This window comes from Miscanthus floridulus, chromosome 8, assembly GCF_019320115.1.
Source record: "Miscanthus floridulus cultivar M001 chromosome 8, ASM1932011v1, whole genome shotgun sequence".
Lineage (NCBI taxonomy): Eukaryota > Viridiplantae > Streptophyta > Magnoliopsida > Poales > Poaceae > Miscanthus > Miscanthus floridulus.
In genome coordinates this window covers 158,551,151-158,560,926 of record NC_089587.1, presented here as the reverse complement: position 1 = coordinate 158,560,926, position 9,776 = coordinate 158,551,151, and the positions used below count along the sequence as shown (strand labels likewise).

Below are 9,776 nucleotides of genomic sequence, written 5' to 3'. Positions count from 1 at the left end.
GGAGCTGAATGTATTAGGGGGGTGACTGTATCCTGTCCGTTAAAGTTAAAACGACGGCACCGGTCCATGTTGGATTGTCATAAACTCTAACGGAACCTACGGTACACAAGACAAATGGGATTAGAGGTAGGTTTAAGGGCATAGCTTGTTGGGATCACCAGTACGTCTAACTTGTAAGAGGATGGGTCTCGAGACTCGATTCCATTCTGTATCGTCGTTGGGCGTATGTTTTCTAATTCGTAGGCAGCCTGTTTCGCTCGTTCGATAAGTCGCTTGTACTGGTTTGTACGGCTGATTTGTTGTGAGAGAAAAATATTATAACATGACTGATAAGCCCTGACTGAAACCAACAAGCAAACAAGCTGATAGACGATGAGTCCACACTGTGATCTATAAGTAAAAAAGATAGATGAAAGAATCACTTGCTATTTAATTTTAAGGGTAGGTATAAATATAGATATAAATATAAATTAGATATATTATTATATATCTCTGTCTATATAGGCTCTGTTCGGCTGCCATTATAAGCTAGCTTTTCAGCTATGATACAATATTTTTCTCTCCAATAAATCAGTCGTATAAATCAATACAGACGGCTTATATACCAGCCGAACAGAGCCATAGATAGATACATACATACAGATAATAATAACATTGATTAGATAAGAAGACTGCTTGCTTTGAGATCTGTGCTCGGAAAGCGGTCGACAGTTGTTTGATTTTCTCGGAGAAGCGTCTCCATCACGAGCGTTTTGCAATTCATTCATCTACCTACCCTATAATACACCAGTTAGAATAAATCTACAGCCACGCAACAAATGTCTGCTCTATAGTCATGACCTATGCTACATCCACAACCATGAATGCACCCAGAAAATATAATACCATCAAAACGAATGCTCCAGATTATCTCTTAGCCATTCTCTCTCATTACTCATCCAAATCCGCCGGCTAATATTTAGTGGATCGCCCTCCATCGCCCTCCCACAACCAGCCGCCCACGCCCGCGCCCTCGTTGGCCACGGTTCGATTCCACACCCATGCCCATTGTTTTTCTTTTTCCCCTTCTATTCCGTCCGCACTTCCTCTTCTCGTCGCGGGGAAACGGCGCGCGACTAGGGTTCGTCGGCGTCGATCGCCTGGGCCTCCTCTCCGAGGTCTTCGCTGTGCTGCACGACCTCCGCTACGAAATCGTCGACGCCAAGGCCTGGACGCACGGCGACTGCGTCGCCCGCGCTCGTGTTTGTGAGCGACGAGGAGACGGGCACGCCGATCGACGACGCGTCGTGGGTCAGGCGCGTGGAGTCCCGGCTCAGGCACGTCCTCCACGACGGCGCGGGCAGCGCGACGATGGTCCGGCCAGACGCCGCGACGTCAACATGGACCGGAGGCTCCACCAGCTTCTCAACGAGGACGGGGAGGCCCAGAGCTGCATCGACATAGTGGAGGCGCCCACAGTGATTGCCAATTCCAACTTCGCCTGTTACTTCCGTTTGCTCGTCCGTTAGGCCGTGTCCGTCACCAGGTCGACTCTCGTCATGTGCTCGATGGAATGCACTAGGGATTTAAGGTAGTTTTAATTTAATGTATTTTATCTTCGTGCAGGTACAAGCCAGATGTAATTAAAGGGAAAATAGACTCAATAAGGCCAAAAGTGAAGGAGTATTATTTCAATTTGGTAACTACTGTATTTTTTAATATTTAGCAGGGTTGAAAATGATAGGCTAATGCTTGGTAGCTCGTACATGAACATTATAGTTGTTCTGCATTTAACAACTGTCAAGGACAGCTTCGAGTGCACATGTACAATACTATCAACGTCTTGCCATCTGTTGTAGAACATCTGTTTGTCAGATATTCAGTTTAACCATTAATAAGTCAATGATTCTGTAGATTGAGAACATAGAATTAGTACTCCTAGATTCTTCGTTGAGAGTACCTTTACGTTGTGGGAGGGTTATGTGGCTGGAGGAGGCAGGTTAGAATGCTGCTCCATGAGGTTGTGAGTTCGGTAACAGTAGGTAGCAACATTTAAAACTTCTGAAGAGTCCAGGGCTCTCTTTAGTCCTACTTTTCTTAAAAATATATATAGCATATATATTTTTTTATTTGAAACTACATATGTTCTTACAAATCACAAGTCAAAATGTCACATTTAGGACTGTGTCGATGTCCTAGAATCTACGTTTGTAATTGAGGTAATTGTTCGTTAAAATTGCTTTATTAATTACAGTAGTATGTGGAGTGAAAGGGAAATGCTGAAATTAATTACATAAGTTAGGCATAGCAACTGTCCAAACTTCCTAATCTGGAATAAGCTGTGCCTTGTTTTGTTTTAGATTCTTGTCTAGAGAATCTGTATCTAGGAAAAAATAAGTATGCAAGACATGCAAACATAATCCTCTATATTTTTTCGTTAGTTGATTGTAGTTTGAATACTGCACCTCCGTTATTCATATACTTTGAATATCCTTGGGAAGCTCATGGGCTAAGGAATTAGACACTTTGATATCCCCTGTATTTTGTTTCTGATGTACTGCCTTTGGAGAAAATTCATAGAAGCCATTGGTAAATTGAGTGTGTACACGCTGCTTTTAAGATTCTGCCTCCTGTTCCTGCACCCTTGATCCTGTCTTAGTAGGCCCCGTTCGGCTGGCAGAATTTTGGTTGAAACTGGCTGAAAAACTCTGTTCTGGCTGAATTGTTGTGAGAGAAAAATATTGTTCCGGCTGAAAAAAGAAGCCGAATCAGCCGAATATGGGATAAGCCGAACGGGGCCATACTGGAAGCACTTTTGTTGACCGGGAACTATGCAATGTCAAATTAACAGATTTTATTGTGATTTCTCTAATTGCATCTGTGTATTCTTGTTCTTAGTGTACTTGGTATGATTTTAACAAAAAAACAGTAACTTTGGTATATCTAAATTGAATTTGTACCTGCCGCTTATTTTGGTAAGGATATGTAACTTCAGCATATACCATTATGAAACTGCAAAGATATAACTCTGTCCATTGAGAACTTGTATTTAAACTTGTTTGATATCTTCGTATTGCTATTTGAGTAACTGACCTGGATGCAGCCTTCACAAGGGAGGAACTTGATCATCGAGAAACGTGAATTTTAATAAATTTTATTGTCGTTTTACTTTTTTTTTATAAATTTTATCAATTTTTTTATTTTACCGTAGGGTTACACGGGCAATATACTAGTCCCCCCAAAGTTCGCCGGTGTTCGGGATGCCGCCCCCCTCCTCCGCGGAACGCCTCGCCGCCCACTGGGTCGCTGATGCCCTCGCTGCCGATGAGGACATCGATTTCTCCGTAATAAAGAGTAAGCTACAAGCCTTGATCGCGTGTGTCGCGCACTCGGTTCTCCTTCACTCCTTCGTTCTCTCACCTAGGGTTCCTGATGCTCCGCCAGCGCTGGTGGACCTCTCGCCTGAGTACCTCATCGGCGCCCCAGATTCCGTGCGGGAGCGGGTGGCGCTCCGGGGCCTCGAGGAGCATGCAACCTTCGCCGACGCCGCCGAAGGTGGTGCTGCGGTGGCGCCACCTCCGTCGAAGATTCTTAGGGTTGACGCCGTCCGCTCTTGCGAGGACTTGCTGGTTGAGCTCACCGAGCAGGTATTTAGAGCCTATGCAACCATGTGCATTTTCGATGTGGGTGTTTCTGACTTCTGATTTGTCTATCCATTTTATTAAGTGAAGAGCTTGCATTTCTGTTGATGTTGATTATTTTATCCCGTCACTTTTGAAACATTTCGAAGGAAGCTATATAGTTATTTGTTGTAGCCACTTGGTTTCTGTTTCAGTTGAAACTGTCCTGATTTAGTTGTGAATTGTGATTGGTAGAAACTTTGCGATAGAGCAGGGAAATTCACTAAAACTGGGAAGCCTGTGTTTAGTGAGGATAAACGAATGTATAGATGCCATTTCTGTTTTCAAAACTTAATAAACTGGACAGAGTATCTGATCACAAGCTATTCTTGTTGACCAATGTCATCGTCACAATGGGTTGAAAGAAAAACAATTGGGATAGATCTGTAGCGTTTTCATTCCATGATAAAAACTGAAATTTACATTTTAACATTGACTATATATATCCATTTTCAGCTAAACTGATTCAAAGATTATCTTCAACAAGTAACTGAATCTGTAATTTTTATTGATGATTCAAGAGTGATCATATGATGTCTGATCATTTTTTTATTTGTTTGTCATTATGATATTGAAATTCTGGAGTGTACTTCATGAAAAGTGCGAGTTCGATCTAAAATGTGGAGTGTACTTCATCAAAGTTCGCCGATCCCCATCTTGCAGCTCTCGCTGCCTTCTTTGGATGTAAAGCTGATGACAGCTTGTAAGTCCATTCAGCAGAGTTGTTGGCTGAATGGACAGCCGTGTATTGGCCGGGTCGTTCATTTTATTTTGTCTCCATGACGTGGTCGTTTAGTCCTCTATAGCAGAGGTGCTGGTGGTGGTTGTTTGTAGTGATTGGTGGCGCGTCTTTAGCTAATCCCTTGCTAGGTGTGCATGTGCTGGGTTTGGGAGAAGGTATTCTGCATCTATCCCTTGTATTATTCACCTTTTTCTTCTTAATTAATGAAATGACACAGCTCTCATGCATAGTTCGAGAAAAAAATATATGATTCCGATTTTTAAAAAGAATTACTGCATTTGCATAAGAAGTCATGGATACCTACCGTGGAAATTTTACAAGTATGTGGCTACCGGCTACTGCTTATTGGTGGTTCTTTGTGATTCAAGTGTAGCTTGGCTTATCATTTGTGAAACAATCTTCAAGCATTTTAATTTTGTTTATTGTCTTCCAAAACTAAGACATTTTGCAATTTGGTTGTCAATTGTCATCAAGTCGTTCCAAGTTTCCAGATTCAAGGTATATGTTACTTAGAGTGTAGAATTTGCAGGTTGGAAGCTCTGGAATTCGGGATATAATTCTGCCTTTTAGACAAGATATTCAAAACTTTATTTGTATCAAGAAACCTACACTACCAGAATCTTCTTTGGAATTGGTAAGTTGCAAATGTATTTTCAAAATGAAAAATTTGGAGGTCTCCCCAAAATATTACCAAGCTGTTGTTTTATATGCAGCTCAGAGAAGTGGACCCAGAGATCCAATCTATGGCTGCACCATCATCAGTGGAGCAGAATGGTATCAAGAAACACGACAATCATCAATCCTTATGCAATGTCCACCATCTTAACTCAAATATTGATACACCTAGGCCCCCTATTGCCAGTACTGAGCTTCAGCCTGGGAATTTAACAAATTTAGTCAACAACCTTGAAAAAGGTAATTTCAAGCAGTGTCCAATCGAATCAACTGTTGATCTTGATAAGCCACTTGAAACAGACAGAAGGTTCTACAATCAACCACGGGAATATGCTATAAATGCTGCTAGTGTTGGCACAAGGGCTTCAGAAAAGGATCCTTCTAATGTGGACAGTAACATGTCAGGTTCTTCTACTAGCGGCAATGCGACTTTGCAGGGAAACATTGCAGAACCCTTATCAAAGAAGAGTATGGTAGATGAAACTACTGTGGTTCAAGCACAACCTTGTAAAGGAAAATCACCAAATCCACCAGATTATAATAATGTGATAAAGAGACCAAATGATGATGGTATCAGTTATCAATCATCGAAGGATCCCAGACGTGAAAGCAAAACCTTGCAGGCTACGATGACTCCAGCTTTTGACAGAAGCAATGATGTTTTACCAACCAATACACCTGAAGCGAGCGACTTCCCTGAGCCTATTGCTACAGAGGATACAACAATGGTTCAACAGCTGCATAGCTGCAAAACTCACCTCAATCATCTGCAGCATGACAGTGGTCAGAAGGTAAACCAAGACCTGGATGGCACCGTCAGCATTCAGCCTGTTGAAAAGTATTCCATTCATGAGGAGTCAACTCTGCGGGCTACTAGCGTTATACCCTCTGTAAGCTGCAATGGTGCTATGCAAGAAGACAAATCTAAAACCAACTATCCATCAGGCAATAGTACTGAGCATCCTGCAATTTTTGAAGAGCAGAACTGTGACAAGTCTCAACTGGAAGTTAGTTGTGCCGACAAAAACAAACACACTCTGCATGATGATGCCACCATGTTGGGAAAGAACAAGGTCGTCTGTGGTGGTCTGAATGTGCATGGTGCTCCAGAGTCTCATAGCTGCAATCTAACCTTGCATGATAAGGTTTCAGAAGCCCACTGTTTATCTGATCAGAACATTGGAAAGAGCACAAATGACATCCAGAAACGTAGTTGCAATATATCTGTTTCAGTCTCTTGTCAGGATGGATACAGAAAAACAGCAAAACAAGATTCAAACAAGCATACCATTGGGAAAACTGCGGCAGAAACATCACATGCACATTCCTCAGATGATAGTATCAGTGGATTTGCTGCTGCTTGTCTGCTGTCAATGAGTGGCAAAATTCCACTATGCAGCCAGGATCAAGAAGCCAATGATTCCCTCAGGGTCTCACCAGAACAAGATTTATGCAGAAAATGTGGAAAAGGTGGCCAGCTGCTTCAATGTAGCAGCTGCTTGTTATCTGCTCATGACAGCTGTTTTGGTTCATCATTGACATTTGAAGACCCTGGACAGTTATATTGCCCAGTATGCATCTGTGCTAAAGCCACTGAAGAATACAAAAAAGCAAAGAAAACATATATTGAAGCTAAGAAGAACCTAGCTGCTTTCCTTGGTGCAGAGCAATTGCTCAAGCAACACGAGCAGCAAACTAGACTGCTTCCAAGAGCCGTCTACAGCGAGGGCCAATTGAATGGACATAATAACTCATCAAAAAAGCAAACTAGCGTCAGTGAAACCACTGTTGATGACCTTGCTCATCAGGGTGAAGAGTCTAATCGGCAGCGGAAGAAACAGAAAATAAATGTTACAAGTGATGCTTGTAATGAGGTAGTCATTGAAAAGTCATCTTCGGTTGGGAATTCTGATGTGGCACCCATGAATGCTTCTGTGCTCCAGAACAAAAGCAATCAACTTCAGGATGCAGAACAAGACCATGTGGAAAACGCAGAGGCTCATGAGGGAAGTTCATCTCAGAACAGATGCAGTCCTGCTGCAAATCCAGAAGTTGAGACTGACAAAGAGGATGGCCCCACACATTCTCATCACCAGTCTAAAGACTCTGATGAAATAGAATTTACATCTTCAAGTGACTCTGGCAAGCCATCATCACCCCCTTGGCGTACCATTAAGCATCACAGAGCAAGACTACAAGAGAGGGAAGCAACAGTATCAAGTAATTCTACAAAAGCATTTGGGCAGAAGGATCAAAACGAGCCTTTACCATCAAGGAAACGGAATTATGCATACCCACCCAAGCGTTAGTAAGTTTTTGAATGATGCTTCATAAGCACTTCTTTCCCTACTTGTATGCACACTTACTGCAGTTTGCATAATGCAAAAAGTTCTTTCTTTTTCAAGAACGACTTTATTAGTTTAAAACCAAATGACATTAAGCCCACTGATTTAGATGTGCGATAAATAAACCTCTTGTAGATAAGGCTCTGCCATGGGCGTTTGCTTAAACCATTTCCACAGTTCCGCTATTTGGAACTCTTAGTTCAGCCTCCTTGAATGGCATGAGTAACATGCTACGGCTCCACTTTTAGATTGCTTCAACTTGAATGTCTTAAAATGTTTCTGATATGACATTATATAATGTCATCATAAATTCATAATGATATGGAGTCATTTTTATTCTTCGTGAGCATAGTTATTAAGGCGTCGCCTAGGCGTCGCCTAGTCGTCGCCTAGGCGTCGAGGCGCTAAAAGAAACCTGGGCGTCCCCGACGCCACGACCAAAAATCAGCTAAACAAGAGAGGAGGGGAGGCAGAAGAGAGAGGAAGAACTGGGGGAGGACTGGGAAGGCCAAGCACTTGTCTCTGCTCCATCCCCATCGGCTCCAGACCCTATGGCCGTCGCAAACTTCTGCGACATCGGACATCTGGGAGGGGCTGCAGCAGTCAGCAACCCTCGATCTGCGATCTACAGGTGACTGGAGAGGATCTGGAAGGGGGCGGCACCAGCAGTGAGGACGGGGAGAGGAAGAGGTAGGGAGGAATGGTTGCAGGCAGCAGCGGCGCAAATGGAGAACGGGAGAGGGAAGGACGGAGAGAAGAGTCCCGCACGGGCAGTGGCGGCGGACACGGAATGAAGGGCTGAGGGAACTCACCAGGAAGGATATATGGGCTGGCTGGTGGGCTGGGCCTTTCTTAGTGTCTTGTCCTTCTTCTTTTCTTCTTTTCTTCTTTTCTTTTTCTTTTTCTTTTTCTTTTTTTCCTTCCTCTGTGCTGCTGCTTTGAAGTTTCTTATAATCATATGGCGTCGCCTTGCCTCGCCTTATGATCGCCTAGGCGTCGCCTAGGCGATTGGAAGGGGGTGGCTCGCCACGTCTCGCCTTAGCGCCTTAATAACTATGTTCGTGAGTGATTTCACATTCGTGACACTATCTACATGAGTTATTATGAATCGACTCTTCACACTAATGGAGTAAATGCGGAGTTTTTGTGAGTTAACCAATCATTTTTGTGAAATTTTGTTTAGGCTACTGAAGTTAGGTTGCATATGGGGATGATATAGCCAATGCATTTCTGTTGGGTGTCAATAATTGTTTAATAAAGTATCGAACAATGACACCTTTAGGAAGTTTATTGTCATTTTTGAGTGATCTGTTTATATTATGATGAAAAATATGTATATGAAAATGTACCATTTTACTTGTGTCAAAAAAATGTACCATTTTAGTGTGTACTTTCTCCCAATAATTGAGCATGTCCATGTGGCAGTTCCAATCCTGCTGTGCCGACTGGAAGGCGATCCAAGCTTTGTTGGACAGTAAAGGAAGAAGCAGCTCTAAGGGTAATAATGATTCTTTTGTTGTGGGTTTCTATTTGATTTGCTCGCTTGTACTAGAGATTTACTTTTCATTGTGCTGATCCAGGAAGCAATGGAAATATTCACCCCACGGGACAACGGGCCTATTCCATGGGTTCAGATACTGGAGCACGGCAGAGACGTATTTCACAGGACACGCCTCCCAAGTGATCTGAGGGTCAAGTGGAGGAACATGAAAAATAGAGGAGACGTGTGACGCTGACAGTTTCACCCCCTGATCTAACCAACAAACCACGTCTAACCCTTCCCTCACCTCATTGAATATCCTCATGTAACAATGTAAATGCATGTTCTCGCCAAGTAGGGACCAGAAAGTCTTCGTCGTCCAGCAGTTGATGTTCATGCATGCTAGTCGATGATATATTTTGTTTTGGATCCTTAGGAAACTAGGAGAATTGTTTTTCTGTTGGGAAGCTCGTCGGACTGTCATCCGAGCAACATCAGGCAGTTGATTTTTTTCCAGTCTTTTGCTCTATTTTGATCTAGTGGTATTGTTTTTTTTTTTCTATAACTTAGAAATATTTCTGTGGTTGCTGCCAGTTATAGCATGGCGGGTTTTGGTGCTTGCGCAACCAGCATGCTCTTACCCTCAATTTGGTCAAAGGCGCGATGATGGAGCAGGAAACAACGAATTGATGGTGCCATCGTTGTGGACGATGATGTGTGCCTTGACGTTGGGCCATCAAACAACCTGTTCACTTGTTGGTTTCAACTAGGGTTTATCAGTCAGTGTTTTTCTCTTATAATAAACCAGCACCAGCTGGACTTATCAGCTCATAAATCAACCAGCGAACAAGCTCAATTTCTAAAATTTACGATGG

The 9,776-nt window shown here is 42.8% G+C and overlaps 1 protein-coding gene across 1 annotated transcript; it reads left to right on the top strand.

The window, feature by feature from the left end:
- Positions 1-994: 994 nt before the first annotated feature.
- Positions 995-9,430, top strand: LOC136477428 (uncharacterized). Its single transcript, XM_066475585.1, has 8 exons — positions 995-1,525; positions 1,606-1,678; positions 3,191-3,333; positions 3,424-3,626; positions 4,931-5,035; positions 5,115-7,384; positions 8,847-8,919; positions 9,002-9,430. Exons 3-8 carry the CDS (start codon positions 3,240-3,242, stop codon positions 9,149-9,151), a joined length of 2,895 nt encoding a protein of 964 aa, XP_066331682.1. The 5' UTR covers positions 995-1,525; positions 1,606-1,678; positions 3,191-3,239; the 3' UTR covers positions 9,152-9,430.
- The last annotated feature ends 346 nt before the right edge of the window (positions 9,431-9,776 follow it).

Coding starts and splice junctions, on each gene's coding strand:
- LOC136477428 (XM_066475585.1), top strand. CDS start 3,240: ATGCCGCCCCCCTCCTCCGCGGAACGCCTCGCCGCCCACTGGGTCGCT. Junction 3,334..3,423: donor CGATTTCTCCGTAATAAAGA/GTAAGCTACAAG, acceptor ATGCTCCGCCAG/CGCTGGTGGACCTCTCGCCT. Junction 5,036..5,114: donor CAGAATCTTCTTTGGAATTG/GTAAGTTGCAAA, acceptor TTTTATATGCAG/CTCAGAGAAGTGGACCCAGA.